The sequence below is a fragment of the Pleurodeles waltl genome, chromosome 4_1 (genome assembly GCF_031143425.1).
Source record: "Pleurodeles waltl isolate 20211129_DDA chromosome 4_1, aPleWal1.hap1.20221129, whole genome shotgun sequence".
NCBI classification, from domain to species: domain Eukaryota; kingdom Metazoa; phylum Chordata; class Amphibia; order Caudata; family Salamandridae; genus Pleurodeles; species Pleurodeles waltl.
Genome location: NC_090442.1, coordinates 602,376,161 through 602,395,040, shown reverse-complemented (window position 1 = coordinate 602,395,040; position 18,880 = coordinate 602,376,161). Strand labels below are relative to the sequence as shown.

The following is an 18,880-nucleotide window of genomic DNA, read 5'->3' as shown; positions in this document are numbered from 1 at the left end:
TATTTGATGTGCCAGCCTTATCCGCCTAATATTTGATTTTCCACTCTTAACTCCTGGAAATAACATTTACAGTAATGAGTTGTATATCCCTGTTTGTACTGACTCTTGTTTCTTTGTGTCTCTCTTTTCCTTGTACATTGTTGATAATATACAATTGCAAAGTTCACATCCAGGAAGTGCCTGCCTATTGCTGACTGTACACCACTATTCTTTATACAGAGCATGTGATATACGCAGCAACAGGCAGACATCCCATGCAATAGTACTCTGCCATTGTTTGTCATCAGCACGGACTCTGAAAAGATATGACAAAGAAACATATAATTTCTAAATGTCACAATAACTCCATCATAATACTGCCTTCTCACAGAAGGGCAGCACCAGTAATTTCTTTTATTATATCACCTGTGACAGACCTTCAGTCACTCACTCTTTACTGCCTCGTCAGCAGATCCCACGATGAATCCTTCAAACCAGGTTTGATGCGGAGGAATCATGCTCTAAGTGGTGGATTTGATCAGCATTTCTGCACTATTCGGCCCTCTTACTCAGTTCCTGGTTGATTTACAGAATCAGTTGGTCATAAGATTGTAAATTCAGCATAATGCAATAACAGAGTGGGATTGTGTATTTCAGTGTTACAGAAAACACTGCATAAAATACTTTCCATATCTGATTTTAAGTATTACAAGCTAAAACTAAAGAGGAATTCTGGCATGCTGCCTCTTGAACCTGTTATGCTGATAGAATTGGTAGCAACTGTTTGCTGTGGAAACTACGGCCTTAAGAGTGTTTGTCTCACTTCTTTCATGTCTGTAAGAACACCCATGTCATTCACAAGAAGGGCTTTACAGGGCAGTGCATGGACTGCAAGAGCCATAAATGACCCCTGCTCTGCTCATTCACATGCACTTAGGTGTGCATTGCCTCGACTTCACACAGAAGAAGGGTGTGCCTGTTCAGCTCCTAAATACAAGTGCTCAAGCCCATACAGCTTTGGATGAGTTGGTGAAATGGTGCTTCTTATATAATGAAGTGATCGGCAGTTGTTTATAGTGACAGATTTAACCAGCCATGGATGGAGTGACCTCTGTAGTGTTCTTTCCATCAGTGGCCTGCAGCCTCCAGAAGAGTCTCTGCTGCACAGCAATACCTGGGAGAGGGTGTTACCTAGAACAGTGTTTCTTAACCTGCAGTTCAGGGACCCCTGAGGGTTCACAAAGCCTACTCAAGGGTTCCACAAATGCTTAGAAAATTAAATAACAGTAACAGATTAATGAAGTGTGTATAAATAAAGATCAAAACAGAAAACTAAAAATTGTAAAACTTCATATAAATTTCAAGTAATTTTGAACTGAAAGCTAAAAATTAAGTTGTTAAACCCAAATTGATTCTTATGAGCATAATCAAACAGAATATGGGATGGACGATAAGTGACCTCAATTGAATTTAAAAAGCTCCAACCTTCCTATTAACATTAAAATGTTGATTTTTTTTTCTTATATTTGTTTTTGAATTACATTTTTTATCATTTGTGCATTGAGTTTTGTTTTGTGGTTTAAATCATCAAAAATGCTTAGGTTAGATCCTTCAGTCATCGGGGTCTCAGGAGTCCAATAAAGATTCAGTCGGTACACCCGGATTTCAGTAATAATTAAGTGAGGGCCCACAGAAGTCAAAGGGTTAACAACCAATGAACTAGACCATCAAGACTTCCTTAGTCTGGTCTAAATGGAACATGTATTGGGGCCTACATGCCATGCATTGTCAGGGAAGTACATAAATCAGTGATACGTTTCAAGATACAATAGACAATAGCTAGTTATACCCTCTGGAAAAAATACCTTTAGCACTCTTTCAGGATGTGTAGTGGTCATGGGTCTTTCCACAGTTTTGTAGACAGGCTGCCTCTTATGTGTTCTTCTGATGGCCAAAGTGCTCAGAAAGGAAAGGGAAAGATTGCTTCATGTGATTCATAGCACTGTAGCTTGGATTTATCGAGATTGTTCCTTAAAGCTGCATCAAAAGTGATTTCTTCATTTTTTTTTAAAAACAAAAAAGATGTTTATTCAGGAAATAAAATCATCCCTCTGCCTGTGGCCATCAGTGCATCCGGAGAGAGATGCATCCTGGCATCAAGTGCAGCTACCTCATGTAATTTTTTATTTTTGTTTCCCTTATTTTGACCTAAGTCTTATGACATTAAGTGGTATTTTCTGCAGTTCCTTGCACATAGAATTTACCCTTGACAATATGTTATGTGCAGTCCTACTGCTGTGACTATTTGAAGAAAAAATAATGAAGAATGAGAAAAAAAAAAGGCAAGAGATGGTGGTAGAGTATAATAATAAGAAACTGATCAAGCCAATTTTCTATTGTTTAAAATGACTACCTAAAAGAAATATCTACATGGAAAGATTTGTGAATTAATGTTTGATATATATATTTTGGTGAACTTCAGTTATTAAAAAAAAGGTACTTGGTAGCTTTTCATATCTTCTGGATGCCCAATTCCCGTCTCTTGCACCTTATTCCGATTTTCTATCTGTAGATGGAAACCTGATTTTTGAGTTATAAACTTTCCAATTTCTGACCCTTTCATTGGGGAAGAACTACACACCTGCTGTTGATTACTGCCTAAATAAACTTTGTTTCACACCCGCCTTGTAAGTTGTTTATGCTGACCTATGACAAGCTGAAGAGAGTGGAAGTTTAATGGGGAAAAAAGCAGCCAAAGGCACTGCACTGAGCTCATGGGATGTGAGTAAGGGAGGAGCTAAGGTGTGGGCATGCCTCATTTAGCTTGAGGTTTGATCCCAAGACTCTAAGGATAAAAAAGTCAGAAGCCATATTTGCATGAGTCATGACCCTTCTGTGACAACACAGTGAGCGGAAGTGGGTGATATTCTGCCCGAAAGTACGGAAACACAGCTAAGTACAGAACTGTATTGAATTAAACTACATGGGACTCAGCTGAGGTAGCTGCTTGAATGTAGAGAAAATATTCTATATTATGTAGACACCAAAACAGTAATCCCTGGGAAACTGATGCAGGCACTATGTGAAATACAGATGCAAGCAACACATAAAACACGAGGGCAGAGCAGTAGTCCTCCTTAAAAGCAAAGTGGTTTCTCAGGGAACATGTCACTTAGTGGATCATAACTGATAAAAATAATTCAAGGTGGAAGGTGCGTTTGCACAGGTAAAAGAGATACAGCCCCTCCCAGAGTCACTGTAAGCACTTAAACTACCTATATGTAACCTAACTTCGAAACGTGGGAAAGATGGGCAGACTAAAACCAACAAGATACAATACACTGGAGTCTGAAGCAGAGGAGTCTCCTAAAGAGGCCCAACATCAATCAGGAACTCCCAAATAAGTGAAACTGAAGCAAAATGTACCCATATCAAATCAGATAAAGTAGCCAGTATACAAGCCAGCAATGATTCCTGATATGTATTGTGTTAGAAATTGGGTTATTGGTTGAGGTGGATGAAAACCCTTCACAGACAACAACCACAATCCTAGTCAGGATGAACCACAAAAGTCACTAAATTAACCTGGGCATTACCATCTGGTAACTTGGCACCAAAGCAATCAGGCTTAACTTACTGTCTTAAGTATTTATGAAGCACTGAAATAGTAATGAAGAGAAAACACAACACAACAAAAATCCCAAACCAATTCAGAAAAATACAGAATGTGTTAATGAATAAAATGGAAATAAAACCAAAGGTATGCAGTTTCAAAGTTTTAGATAAGTATAGTGCCTAAAAGCACAAAGCGCCATTCAGAGTCATCTGGTTGTGCTAGGCCGGAGGAACGCCACACGTTCAGGCTGACTGCAACAGCATGTCGGCTGGATACAGGGACCAGGTTAGTCCCACTAAAAAGGTAACCTTCTCAAAGTCAGGTGTAAAGTGTTCCAAGCGCGGTGGAGTAGGCCACTAGGATCAGGTTGAGCGTTGCACATGGTTGTCGCTCTAGCACAAAGAACAGGCCTGGTGTCACGGATGGTCATTGCTGTAGTATGAAGAGCCGGTCGGGCATCACAGATGGTCATTGCTCGAGCTCTACATTGGTGGTCACTGCAGGCTGTTGTTGCTGTAGCGCGAAGTGCAGATCTCGTGTTGCAGTCATCACTGTAGTGTGAAGAGTCGGGTTTACTGGAACTTCGCATTGGCGGTCGTCATGGGCAGCAGAGTCTTGGTGCAAAGAGGCACACTTATGGTCATGAAAAGCCCCAAACCTCAGGATTTTACCTCTCTTTTCAGGAGGAGCTCAACTGATGCTAGCCGGGGGTCATGGTCCCTGGGGAGGCACCTCTTGAGGATCAGGTACTCAGTCCAGCACAGGCCAGCAGGGCTTAGGCAGATCCAGTTGCACACCTAGGCAGGTCCAGTACAGCAGGTCAGCTGGGCAGTTGCAAGGAGGCCTCTGGAGCTTGTTGTAATGATGTAGCACAAAGAGGATGTCCGAAATTGACCTTTGGAGTCACTCATGTTGCCTGGGATGAAGGGAGCGGTTCCAGTTTTCCTTCTCTGAGATCAGGGCAGACCTCAAGCATCTGGGCCAGTGGTTCCTAACCTGTGGTCTGGGGACCGCTGGGGGTCCGAGAAGCCTCCTCAGGGGGTCCGCAAATTCTTATAAAATTAAATCATTTTAACAGATTAGGTCCCCAGCTTTATGTAATGACTCAGTAGAGGGGGTCCCCGGATGCCAATAGTGATTCAGTAGGGGTTCCTGGGTTCCAGTAATGACAAAGTGGGGGTCCACCGAAGTCAAAAGGTTGGGAATCACTAATCTGGGCAGTCCTCTGAGGAACAAGACAGGCCTCAAGCAGCAGGACAGCCCTGTGGTAGCAGCAGGGAACAAGGCAGCCCTTCTTCTGTGGCGTCCAGAGGTCCAGGAGTGTACTGAAGGTTGGCTCAGGAGGTCCAATATGTATACCTGGCGCTAGCTTTTGAACTTTGAAGTGGGGGCGAATCCACAAACTACCCCCACATCTGGTTCTGTAAAGTTGTTCCCTTCTCCTGTCAAGGCTCCAAGAAGTCTGGAGTGAAAAAAAGACTAGTGTCCAGTTCCATTGTGTGTTGTGGAAGCAATCCCTTGTAAGTGGGACAGTGAACAGTTTTGCCCCCAACAATCCTGGCAGAAAGGCCCACGCAGCCTACACCTAGTCCCCTATTGTTCACTGTCTGGGCCTCATATGCATCCTTAATGGGGGAGTCATTAACAGGCCCAGGCAGCTGGAAACTCTGAGAAGGCATTAGAAGCTTTTGGGCAGGAAAAAGGCCAACTTTATCAAAGTGGCATTTTCAAAACTGTAATCTAAAATCTAACTTATCATTACAGAGGATTTTAAATTACAGTTCATTTGAGTCCAAACATGACATTCCTACCTGCGCCTACTCAAACTTTAGAATTTAGTAAATGTAATAAGGTAACCTATTGTTATCCAATGGCAGAGATAGGGCGTATAGTAGTGAAAATCAAATTTAGGAGATTTTCACTACCAGGACATGTAAAACTCAAACACAAATGTCCTACTATTTGAATACAATGCGGTCTGCCCTATGGGCCATTAGGGCCTACATCAGGGGTGACATATATGTTTTTAAAAGGAAGGCTTAGGCCTAGCAAAAGGTTTATTTTGCCTGGTCGTATTGGCAATTTAACATCGCACTACAGGGATGCAATGGAAGGCCTGAGAGTAGTGCTTAATTTGTCAATAAAAACATGCCGGTGCCCAAAGTCCTCTTCTTAAACACGCGGCGGCTGCAATTAAATGCAGGAACACAGAATACAGAGGTGGCGTAATCCTGAAGCCATCTCTGGCCTCTTCAATCCATATAAAACCACTCCCTGCCCCTCCAGCTGACTCTAGCAGCTTTCTACTTTCTCCCTTTGTGACGCTTTTTCGTTTTTCCCTTCCTCTGCCTTTCCCATAAGTGTCTTTTACTTGCAGCAAATACTTGAGGCAAAAGAATAAGCCCCGGCCCTCAATAATAAGTGCTGGTGCTCAGCACCGGAAACAACAAGCACAAATTAAGCACTGCCTGAGAGATGTTTTAAAGTATTACTTTAGTGGATAGCACAATCAGTGTTGCAAGCCCACTAGTAGCATTTAATTTATAAGCCCTGGGTACATGTAGTACCATAAACTAGGGACTTATAAGTAAATTGAATACGCCAATCTGGTGTAGGCTAAATTTACCATGTTTTGTGGAGAGAGCACAAGCAGTTCATTGCTGGTTAGCAGTGGTAAAGTACACAGAGTCCTAATGCCAACACAAACGAATTTCAGAAAACAGGAGGTGTGAAGGCAAAAAGTTTGCGGGTGACCCTGCGGAGAGGCCAAGTCCAACATGATGAAACTGAAGGTAGACACAGTAACACTAGACCAATGCATTCTGAGAGCAGACCAACAGAAACATTGTGGAAAACAGGGCACTGTTTCGGGATTGCACGGCAGCAGCATCGAAATTCTTCCCTTGAAGTAAATCGAAACTCCGATCGACGTGTTTGAAATATGTTTTGTTGGTAGCGACTTTGAAGATAGTAAATGGAGCCCCGACACACTTAAACACAGAACTAAAAGCGGACTGCGACTGAGCAAAGCAGCGGGATGTGATAAACCGTAAAAAAGACTGGGGGGACCCGCCACAATCCAGGAGCATGAAACGGAACGGACCAGGGAAGCGCAAAGCACACATAACTGATGCAAGACCTGAAGCAGTGATCAGTGTTGCCCGGTGGCAGACCAATGCCACCACAATGCAAGCTCGAAAACGGACACCTGAGGCTACAAACCTCCTGACGGCAAATTATATGATTTCCTCATTAAGAACTCTCATATAAGCTGAATGACTGGTGCAAATGAACTGCTGTTTGCAACTTGTGTTCTTTCTCTCGCTGCTTGCGTGTACACGGTGCAAAGTGAAAGAGTGCAATTCTATTATTAGGAGTATAGCTGAACCCGCCTTGCACTCCTGTACGAACAGGGGGCTCGGAAGCATCTGCTGCAGACTGCTCCCCGCCGCAGGTACTCAACCCCACAGGTGGGGTGAGAGACATTGAAGCGTACATTTACGTTCGAGCGGGGCAGAGTTACTTTTGTATGTCGTCTTCGACAGGAGTTTGTCTAAGGGGGTTACACCGTCAGTCACAAACTAGACAACAGAAGGGACGATTCACTGTATTGTAATTGGATTTGTGTGTAGTGTTTACTACCCCCTGACAAGCCGTTAACCCCTTCTGTGCCGCGGACGTAGTGGTTACGTCCTGCGGCACAGTGCTGCTGTGCCGAGGACGTAACCACTACGTCCTCGGCACACAGCCCAGAGGGAGCGCTCTCGCTCCCTCTGTGGGGTTCCCCCCCACCCCCCCAAGTCAGGGATGGAAGGGGAAGCCCTTCCCCTCCCACCTCCGACCCCCCCCAACCCCCCCCTGTGACGTCAGCGTGCGAGCGCGCGCTGATTAGTCACAGGGTCTCCCCCATCGCGCTGGAAGCAGAGCTTCCAGCGCGATTGAAAAAGAAATGCTTTTGCATTTCTTTTTCAATCCCATGGGGGAGGCCCCGAGAGGCTTCAAAGGGAAGGAAATGTATTTCCTTCCCTTTGAAGTCTCTCACAGGTTTCAAAAGCCGGATTGCTTGCAATCCGGCTTTTGAAACCCCACTAGACACCAGGGATTTTTTTTTTTTTCTTGAAATTGGCAAAAGGGAGCGACCCCTTGGGCAAGGGTCGCTCCCAGGGGGGCATTTTTTTAGGAAGGCCTTTTCTGCCCCCCCTGGGGGCAGATTGGCCTATTATTAGGCCGATCTGCCCCCAGGGGGGGCAGAACCCTCTAGGCACCAGGGACCATTTTTTTTTTTTTTTTTTTTTTTGTGATGAATTCTTTTTTTTTAGGTGGGGAGCGATCCCTTAGGCAAGGGTCGCTCCCCTACGGGGCAATATATATTTAGGCCATTTCTGCCCCCCTTGGGGGCAGATTGGCCTATTTTGATAAGGCCAATCGGGGCAGAAACCATTAGACACCAGGGAGTTTGTTTTTGCGCGCGAATGTCACGCAACAAAGCGACCCCTTTGGCAAGGGTCGCTCCCAGGGGGGGGCAATTTTTTGGGAAGGCCTTTTCTGCCCCCCCTGGGGGCAGATAAGCCTATTATTAGGCCGATCTGCCCCCAGGGGGGGAAGAAACCTCTAGGCGCCAGGGCAAATTTTTTTTTTGTGTTTTTTTTTTTTGTTCTTTTTTTTTTTTTTTGAGATGGGGAGCGATCCATCAGGCAAGGGTCGCTCCCCTGGGGGGCAAATTGTATTTAGACCATTTCTGCCCCCCTGGGGGCAGATTGGCCGATTTTAGGTCAATCTGCCCCCAAGGGGGCAGAAACCACTAGGCACCGGGGATTTGTTTTTTGGCGCCAATGTCACGCAGGGGGAGCGACCCCGTAGGCAAGGGTCGCTCCCGGGGGGGGGGGGGTGGGGGGACAAATTTATTTTAGGCCATTTCTGCCCCCCCGGGGGACAGATCGGCCTATTATTAGGCCGAACTGCCCCCGGGGGGGGGGGCAGAACACTCTAGGCGCCAGGGCAATTTTTTTTTTGTGTTTTTTTTTTTTGTTGTTTCTTTTTTTAGAGATGGGGAGCGACCCATCAGGCAAGGGTCGCTCCCCTGGGGGGGCAAATTGTATTTAGACCATTTCTGCCCCCCTGGGGGCAGATTGGCCAATTTTAGGTCAATCTGCCCCCAAGGGGGCAGAAACCACAAGGCACCGGGGATTTGTTTTTTGGCGCCAATGTCACGCAGGGGGAGCGACCCCGTAGGCAAGGGTCGCTCCCGGGGGGGGGTGTGCCGGTTGGGGGGGCAAATTTATTTTAGGCCATTTCTGCCCCCCCGGGGGACAGATCGGCCTATTTTTAGGCCGAACTGCCCCCGGGGGGGGGCAGAACACTCTAGGCGCCAGGGCAATTTTTTTTTTGTGTTTTTTTTTTTTGTTGTTTCTTTTTTTAGAGATGGGGAGCGACCCATCAGGCAAGGGTCGCTCCCCTGGGGGGGCAAATTGTATTTAGACCATTTCTGCCCCCCTGGGGGCAGATTGGCCAATTTAAGGTCAATCTGCCCCCTAGGGGGCAGAAACCACTAGGCACCGGGGATTTGTTTTTTGGCGCCAATGTCACGCAGGGGGAGCGACCCCGTAGGCAAGGGTCGCTCCCGGGGCGGGGGTGTGGGGGTTGGGGGGGCAAATTTATTTTAGGCCATTTCTGCCCCCCCGGGGGACAGATCGGCCTATTATTAGGCCGAACTGCCCCCGGGGGGGGGGGCAGAACACTCTAGGCGCCAGGGCAATTTTTTTTTTTGTGTTTTTTTTTTTTGTTGTTTCTCTTTTTAGAGATGGGGAGCGACCCATCAGGCAAGGGTCGCTCCCCTGGGGGGGCAAATTGTATTTAGACAATTTCTGCCCCCCTGGGGGCAGATTGGCCAATTTTGGGTCAATCTGCCCCCAAGGGGGCAGAAACCACAAGGCACCGGGGATTTGTTTTTTGGCGCCAATGTCACGCAGGGGGAGCGACCCCGTAGGCAAGGGTCGCTCCCGGGGGGGGGGTGTGGGGGTTGGGGGGGCAAATTTATTTTAGGCCATTTCTGCCCCCCCGGGGGACAGATTGCCCCCGGGGGGGGGGCAGAACACTCTAGGCGCCAGGGCAATTTTTTTTTGGTGTTTTTTTTTTTTGTTGTTTCTTTTTTTAGAGATGGGGAGCGACCCATCAGGCAAGGGTCGCTCCCCTGGGGGGGCAAATTGTATTTAGACAATTTCTGCCCCCCTGGGGGCAGATTGGCCAATTTTAGGTCAATCTGCCCCCTAGGGGGCAGAAACCACTAGGCACCGGGGATTTGTTTTTTGGCGCCAATGTCACGCAGGGGGAGCGACCCCGTAGGCAAGGGTCGCTCCCGGGGCGGGGGGAGTGGGGGTTGGGGGGGCAAATTTATTTTAGGCCATTTCTGCCCCCCCGGGGGACAGATCGGCCTATTATTAGGCCGAACTGCCCCCGGGGGGGGGGGGCAGAACACTCTAGGCGCCAGGGCAATTTTTTTTTTTGTGTTTTTTTTTTTTGTTGTTTCTCTTTTTAGAGATAGGGAGCGACCCATCAGGCAAGGGTCGCTCCCCTGGGGGGGCAAATTGTATTTAGACAATTTCTGCCCCCCTGGGGGCAGATTGGCCAATTTTGGGTCAATCTGCCCCCAAGGGGGCAGAAACCACAAGGCACCGGGGATTTGTTTTTTGGCGCCAATGTCACGCAGGGGGAGCGACCCCGTAGGCAAGGGTCGCTCCCGGGGGGGGGGGGTGCCGGTTGGGGGGGCAAATTTATTTTAGGCCATTTCTGCCCCCCCGGGGGACAGATTGCCCCCGGGGGGGGGCAGAACACTCTAGGCGCCAGGCAAATTTTTTTTTGTGTTTTTTTTTTTTGTTGTTTCTTTTTTTAGAGATGGGGAGCGACCCATCAGGCAAGGGTCGCTCCCCTGGGGGGGCAAATTTATTTTAGGCCATTTCTGTCCCCCCGGGGGACAGATCGGCCTATTATTAGGCCGAACTGCCCCCGGGGGGGGGGGGGGGCAGAAACCTCTAGGCGCCAGGGGAATTTTTCTTTTTTTTTTTCTTTGTTTTTTTTTTTTAGAGATGGGGAGCAACCCATCAGGCAAAAGTCGCTCCTCTGGGGGACAAATTGTATTTAGGCCATTTCTGCCCCCCTTGGGGGCAGATTGGCTGAGTTTAGGTCAACCTGCCCCCAAGGGGGCAGAAACCACTAGGCACCGGGGATTTGTTTTTTGGTGCCAATGTCACGCAGGGGGAGCGACCCCGTAGGCAAGGGTCGCTCCCGGCGGGGGAGGGTGGGGGTTGGGGGGGCAAATTTATTTTAGGGCATTTCTGCCCCCCCCCCCCTGGGGCCGGCTGAGCTACAGGCCAAACACCACAGGTAGGCACCTTGCAAAAAACACCTCTGTTTTCTGTGAAAAAATATGTTGTGTCCACGTTGTGTTTTGGGCCATTTCCTTTTGTGGGCGCTAGGCCTACCCACAGAAGTGATGTACCATTTTTATCGAGAGACTTAGGGGAACGCTGGGTGGAAGGAAATTTGTGGCTCCTCTCAGATTCCAGAACTTTCTGTCACCGAAATGAGAGGAAAAAGTGTTTTTTGGGCCAAATTTTGATGTTTGCAAAGGATTCTGGGTAACATAACCTGGTCAGAGCCCCGCAAGTCACCCCATCTTGGATTCCCCTGGGTTTCTAGTTTTCAAAAATGCACTGGTTTGCTAGGTTTCCTCAGGTGTCGGCTGAGCTACAGGCCAAAATCCACAGGTAGGCACTGCTTTTTATAAAAAAAATGTGATGTGTCCACGTTGTGTTTTGGGCCCTTTCCTTTCGTGGGCGCTAGTCCTACCCACACAAGTGAGGTATCATTTTTATCGGGAGACTTGGGGGAACGCTGGGTAGAAGGAAATTTGTGGCTCCTCTCAGATTCCAGAACTTTCTGCCACAGAAATGTGAGTAACATGTGTATTTTTAGCCAAATTTTGAGGTTTGCAAAGGATTCTGGGTAACAGAACCTGGTCCGAGCCCCGCAAGTCACCCCTCCTTGGATTCCCCTAGGTCTCTAGTTTTCAGAAATGCACAGGTTTGGTAGGTTTCCCTAGGTGCCGGCTGAGCTAGAGGCCAAAGTCTACAGGTAGGCACTTCGCAAAAAACACCTCTGTTTTTTTCCAAAATTTAGGATGTGTCCATGTTGCGCTTTGGGGTGTTTCCTGTCGCCGGCGCTAGGCCTACCCACGCAAGTGAGGTATCATTTTTATCGGGAGACTTGGGGGAACGCTGGGTGCAAGGAAATTTGTAGCTCCTCTCAGATTCCAGAACTTTCTGCCACAGAAATGTGAGGGACATGTGTTTTTTTAGCCAAATTTTGAGGTTTGCAAAGGATTCTGGGTAACAGAACCTGGTCCGAGCCACACAAGTCACCCCTCCTTGGATTCCCCTAGGTCTCTAGTTTTCAGAAATGTACAGGTTTGGTAGGTTTCCCTAGGTGGCGGCTGAGCTAGAGGCCAAAATCTCCAGGTAGTCACTTTGCTAAAAACAGCTCTGTTTTCTGTGATGTGTCCACGTTGTGTTTTGGGGCATATCCTGTCGCGGGCGCTAGGCCTACCCACACAAGTGAGGTATCATTTTTATCGGGAGACGTGGGGGAACGCTGGGTGGAAGGAAATTTGTGGCTCCTCTCAGATTCCAGAACTTTCTGCCACAGAAATGTGAGGAACATGTGTTTTTTTAGCCAAATTTTGAGGTTTGCAAAGGATTCTGGGTAACAGAACCTGGTCCGAGCCACACAAGTCACCCCTCCTTGGATTCCCCTAGGTCTCTAGTTTTCAGAAATGTACAGGTTTGGTAGGTTTCCCTAGGTGCCGGCTGAGCTAGAGGCCAAAATCTACAGGTAGTCACTTTGCTAAAAACAGCTCTGTTTTCTGTGATATGTCCACGTTGTGTTTTGGGGCATATCCTGTCGCGGGCGCTAGGCCTACCCACACAAGTGAGGTATCATTTTTATCGGGAGACGTGGGGGAACGCTGGGTGGAAGGAAATTTGTGGCTCCTCTCAGATTCCAGAACTTTCTGCCACAGAAATGTGAGGAACATGTGTTTTTTTAGCCAAATTTTGAGGTTTGCAAAGGATTCTGGGTAACAGAACCTGGTCCGAGCCACACAAGTCACCCCTCCTTGGATTCCCCTAGGTCTCTAGTTTTCAGAAATGTACAGGTTTGGTAGGTTTCCCTAGGTGCCGGCTGAGCTAGAGGCCAAAATCTACAGGTAGTCACTTTGCTAAAAACAGCTCTGTTTTCTGTGATATGTCCACGTTGTGTTTTGGGGCATATCCTGTCGCGGGCGCTAGGCCTACCCACACAAGTGAGGTATCATTTTTATCGGGAGACGTGGGGGAACGCTGGGTGGAAGGAAATTTGTGGCTCCTCTCAGATTCCAGAACTTTCTGCCACAGAAATGTGAGGAACATGTGTTTTTTTAGCCAAATTTTGAAATTTGCAAAGGATTCTGGGTAACAGAACCTGGTCCGAGCCCCGCAAGTCCCCCCTCCTTGGATTCCCCTAGGTCTCTAGTTTTCAGAAATGCACAGGTTTGGTAGGTTTCCCTAGGTGGCGGCTGAGCTAGAGGCCAAAATCTACAGGTAGTCACTTTGCTAAAAACAGCTCTGTTTTCTGTGATATGTCCACGTTGTGTTTTGGGGCATATCCTGTCGCGGGCGCTAGGCCTACCCACACAAGTGAGGTATCATTTTTATCGGGAGACGTGGGGGAACGCTGGGTGGAAGGAAATTTGTGGCTCCTCTCAGATTCCAGAACTTTCTGCCACAGAAATGTGAGGAACATGTGTTTTTTTAGCCAAATTTTGAGGTTTGCAAAGGATTCTGGGTAACAGAACCTGGTCCGAGCCCCGCAAGTCACCCCTCCTTGGATTCCCCTAGGTCTCTAGTTTTCAGAAATGCACAGGTTTGGTAGGTTTCCCTAGGTGGCGGCTGAGCTAGAGGCCAAAATCTACAGGTAGTCACTTTGCTAAAAACAGCTCTGTTTTCTGTGATATGTCCACGTTGTGTTTTGGGGCATATCCTGTCGCGGGCGCTAGGCCTACCCACACAAGTGAGGTATCATTTTTATCAGGAGACGTGGGGGAACGCTGGGTGGAAGGAAATTTGTGGCTCCTCTCAGATTCCAGAACTTTCTGCCACAGAAATGTGAGGAACATGTGTTTTTTTAGCCAAATTTTGAGATTTGCAAAGGATTCTGGGTAACAGAACCTGGTCCGAGCCCCGCAAGTCACCCCTCCTTGGATTCCCCTAGGTCTCTAGTTTTCAGAAATGCACAGGTTTGGTAGGTTTCCCTAGGTGGCGGCTGAGCTAGAGGCCAAAATCTACAGGTAGTCACTTTGCTAAAAACAGCTCTGTTTTCTGTGATATGTCCACGTTGTGTTTTGGGGCATATCCTGTCGCGGGCGCTAGGCCTACCCACACAAGTGAGGTATCATTTTTATCGGGAGACATGGGGGAACGCTGGGTGGAAGGAAATTTGTGGCTCCTCTCAGATTCCAGAACTTTCTGCCACAGAAATGTGAGGAACATGTGTTTTTTTAGCCAAATTTTGAGGTTTGCAAAGGATTCTGGGTAACAGAACCTGGTCCGAGCCCCGCAAGTCACCCCTCCTTGGATTCCCCTAGGTCTCTAGTTTTCAGAAATGCACAGGTTTGGTAGGTTTCCCTAGGTGGCGGCTGAGCTAGAGGCCAAAATCTACAGGTAGTCACTTTGCTAAAAACAGCTCTGTTTTCTGTGATATGTCCACGTTGTGTTTTGGGGCATATCCTGTCGCGGGCGCTAGGCCTACCCACACAAGTGAGGTATCATTTTTATCGGGAGACGTGGGGGAACGCTGGGTGGAAGGAAATTTGTGGCTCCTCTCAGATTCCAGAACTTTCTGCCACAGAAATGTGAGGAACATGTGTTTTTTTAGCCAAATTTTGAGGTTTGCAAAGGATTCTGGGTAACAGAACCTGGTCCGAGCCCCGCAAGTCACCCCTCCTTGGATTCCCCTAGGTCTCTAGTTTTCAGAAATGCACAGGTTTGGTAGGTTTCCCTAGGTGGCGGCTGAGCTAGAGGCCAAAATCTACAGGTAGTCACTTTGCTAAAAACAGCTCTGTTTTCTGTGATATGTCCACGTTGTGTTTTGGGGTATATCCTGTCGCGGGCGCTAGGCCTACCCACACAAGTGAGGTATCATTTTTATCGGGAGACGTGGGGGAACGCTGGGTGGAAGGAAATTTGTGGCTCCTCTCAGATTCCAGAACTTTCTGCCACAGAAATGTGAGGAACATGTGTTTTTTTAGCCAAATTTTGAGGTTTGCAAAGGATTCTGGGTAACAGAACCTGGTCCGAGCCACACAAGTCACCCCTCCTTGGATTCCCCTAGGTCTCTAGTTTTCAGAAATGCACAGGTTTGGTAGGTTTCCCTAGGTGGCGGCTGAGCTAGAGGCCAAAATCTACAGGTAGTCACTTTGCTAAAAACAGCTCTGTTTTCTGTGATGTGTCCACATTGTGTTTTGGGGCATATCCTGTCGCGGGTGCTAGGCCTACCCACACAAGTGAGGTATCATTTTTATCGGGAGACGTAGGGGAACGCTGGGTGGAAGGAAATTTGTGGCTCCTCTCAGATTCCATAACTTTCTGCCACAGAAATGTGAGGAACATGTGCTTTTTTAGCCAAATTTTGAGGTTTGCAAAGGATTCTGGGTAACAGAACCTGGTCCGAGCCACACAAGTCACCCCTCCTTGGATTCCCCTAGGTCTCTAGTTTTCAGAAATGCACAGGTTTGGTAGGTTTCCCTAGGTGGCGGCTGAGCTAGAGGCCAAAATCTACAGGTAGTCACTTTGCTAAAAACAGCTCTGTTTTCTGTGATGTGTCCATGTTGTGTTTTGGGGCATATCCTGTCGCGGGTGCTAGGCCTACCCACACAAGTGAGGTACCATTTTTATCGGGAGACTTGGGGGAACATAGATTAGCAAAACAAGTACTATTGCCCCTTGTCTTTCTCTACATTTTTTCCTTCCAAATATAGGAGTGTGTGTAAAAAATACATCTATTTGAGAAATTCCCTGTAATTCACGTGCTACTATGGTCACCCCGGAATTCAGAGATGTGCAAATAACCACTGCTCCTCAACACCTTATCTTGTGCCCTTTTTGGAAATGCAAAGGTTTTCTTGATAGCAATTTTTTACTCCTTATATTTCAGCAAATGAATTGCTGTATACCCGGTATAGAATGAAAACGCACTGCAGGGTGCAGCTCATTTATTGGCTCTGGGTTCCTCGGGTTCTTGATGAACCTACAAGCCCTATATATCCCCGCAACCAGAGGAGTCCAGCAGACGTAACGGTATATTGCTTTCGATAATCTGACATTGCAGGGAAAAGTTACAGAGTAAAACGTAGAGAAAAATTGATGGTTTTTTCACCTCAATTTCAATATTTTTCTTTTTCAGCTGTTATTTTCTGTAGGAAACCCTTGTAGGATCTACACAAATGACCCCTTGCTGAATTCAGAATTTTGTCTACTTTTCAGAAATGTTTAGGTTTCTGGGATCCAGCATTGGTTTCATGACCATTCCTGTCACTGACTGGAAGGAGGCTGAAAGCACAAAAAATTGCACAAATGGGGTATGCCCCAGTAAAATGCCAAAATTGTGTTGAAAAATTGGGTTTTCTGATTCAAGTCTGCCTGTTCCTGAAAGCTGGGAAGCTGCTGAGTTTAGCACCGCAAACCCTTTGTTGATGCCATTTTCAGGGGAAAAACCACAAGCCTTCTTCTGCAGCCACTTTTTCCAATTTTTTTGAAAAAAACGAAATTTTCACTGTATTTTGGCCAATTTCTTGGCCTCCTTCAAGGGAACCCACAAAGTCTGGGTACCTCTAGAATCCCTAGGATGTTGGAAAAAAAGGACGCAAATTTGGCTTGGTTAGCTTATGTGGACAAAAAGTTATGAGGGCCTAAGCGCGAACTGCCCCAAATAGGCAAAAAAAGGCCCGGCACAGGAGGGGGAAAAGGCCTGGCAGCGAAGGGGTTAAAGCGCTATAACGTGTGGAGCACGCTACTGTGGAGCATAAGTGCCTGCAGTCTGGTGAAAAAAATACCTTGATTCTAAACATCGCTAGCAAAAAAGCTATATATTTCATGCATTGCGAGGCCCAGCATATTCAGGACAGTCCCCCGTGGAAATGGCACAGGCATGTGGGCACGGGTAGAGAAAACGAAGCCTGGCCTCCACCTGCAGAGAGAAACTTCCCCACTTGTCAGGGCTATTGACTTTTTTTTTCTGCAGCGAAAACAAAAACTGACTTTGGGGGTTTCTTTTTGTAAAACAAATTAATAATGCAGAGCGGCCAGGGCAGCCAGCTGGCATTTCAGTTTTGCTAAAACTACACCCGTTGCACCCGAGATCTCAGAGTATGGGGCACCTCTTCCAATGGACGGGCTAGCCTCCGCCAACCAGAAGGGCTGGTGAATTTACCAACACAGTTCTTTCAGAAATGTTCTTTACTGCTGTTTAAAATACTAGAGGTAAAGCCTTTCAAAATCCACTTTTTCATGTTATGGTAAGCATATACAGCACAAAAGGGATTAGGTTCGAATTGTAATGAAGTCTGTGCAGTAGTGTTTTTCCAGAATATATAAAATCTTAGTCGTGAAAGGTTTTTTTGGAAATTAAAATGTTGTTGTGTCTCATTATGTTAGGGCTAACCTGATTATTGCATACGGTCACATCATAAACCTTTCATTCAAACAAGCAGTACGGATCATTGAAATGATTGCACTAACAACAAAACTAAATGATTGTTTTAGTTACAACTGCGACTCTTGTGTTGTCTTTAGGTGAAGAAGCTCTCCATGAATACCTCAAGACTAAAGCTGTAACAGTGGAGTATTAAGTCAACTCTTCAATATGCACATTGTCTTGCACAGACCATTATTGACATCATTGAGATTTTTATTTCACTCCAGTCAGCACTTAACATGACCTCCAGGATTTTGTTGCCTGAGAAAATGCAGAAGTGGTTAATCAGACTGCAGAATGGATCAATTGCTGAGCCGTCTCAACAAACCACGTACCTGCATATGATTTTAAACCTTTTAACAAAACTTGGCATGTGATGGACTCTGGGCACTATGAGCTGTGCACCTGAAACGTCGAGAGGTGAAACAGGAGTGAAGAGATTGCCGTTTCATCAAGCAATTCCAAAGGCCCTTTCATTGAATTGATATAATAAACCGGTGGTGCCATGAGAAGATGTTGTATTTGTACGAATAAAGTGCACTTATTCTGATCTTTGCACAGCTCTAAAAGAGCTGACATAACTGACACTATTTTCTAACTTGTTGCCAATAAGTATCCAGTAATATATATATAGGGACATGACTGGTGACTACAGAAAACATTTGAGGAGAAATACAGTTGTTGAGTCAAGTTTATTAGAAGTTCAGAGACAATATCCTGCAGATAAAAAAAAATCACTTGATTGCCCAGAAGCATAGGGATAGTTTTTTTTTTAATTTATTAACTGTTCTAGGCATGTTGACCTCTGTGAATATGCTATGATAGTATGAAAGCAGGTAGCCCTTTTTGTGTTTTGTACTTTATTGGGTATGTTTTAAAAATAAATCCTATTTAAGGATTATGCGAACTACAGAAATAATCTCCCAAGCTCAACATTACTTACTACACATGTGATATTCCTTTTGGAAATACCAGTGATTGAATGATTATGGTTAATGTGTTGCTACTCTAGCTGGCACTAAGTTCTCACTGCATTTGTCACTTTACAAATATTTAGAATCTGGCCATCACTTAGAAAATATTGTGGACTCTGGCTCTAAAACTCTCAGTAAAAATCCCAATTATAAATGTTACCTGCTTTATACTGTTTGATATGTGGGGTGGGGGGCTGGTCCTTGAACTTGGGTAAATGAGATTGTTAGCAACATTGGGACAAATAAATATGGCAACTTGTACTATTGGCAGAGCAGAAGACGCTTCCCCACCTTCTCATCTCCGTCCGCCATTTTGTTTCACCGTTTGTGCAAAGGGTCTTTCTCACTCGGGACGCATCATTACAGACATGCAGCGTAGAGAAGAAACGCATACCTGCCACGCAGAAGCTGACCAGCCTTGGGTATTCGCACCTGAGCACGTTACACACGTTACATGTTAGCAGAAACGTGAGCTGCTAAAGTAGGAATACACATTATCACTATTTTCAGATATTCCTCGTTCTCTAAG

At 46.3% G+C, this 18,880-nt stretch overlaps 1 protein-coding gene across 2 annotated transcripts in view; it reads left to right on the top strand.

The window, feature by feature from the left end:
• ALDH1L2 (aldehyde dehydrogenase 1 family member L2) overlaps window positions 1–18,510 on the top strand; it is a 244,522-nt gene extending 226,012 nt beyond the window's left edge. For both annotated transcript variants that reach the window (XM_069229012.1, XM_069229011.1), the window contains one exon: window positions 17,476–18,510. In XM_069229012.1, coding sequence (XP_069085113.1) covers window positions 17,476–17,531 — 56 coding nt within the window. In that variant the 3' untranslated portion in view covers window positions 17,532–18,510. The remainder of the gene's footprint in view (window positions 1–17,475) is intronic.
• Window positions 18,511–18,880: the final 370 nt, after the last annotated feature.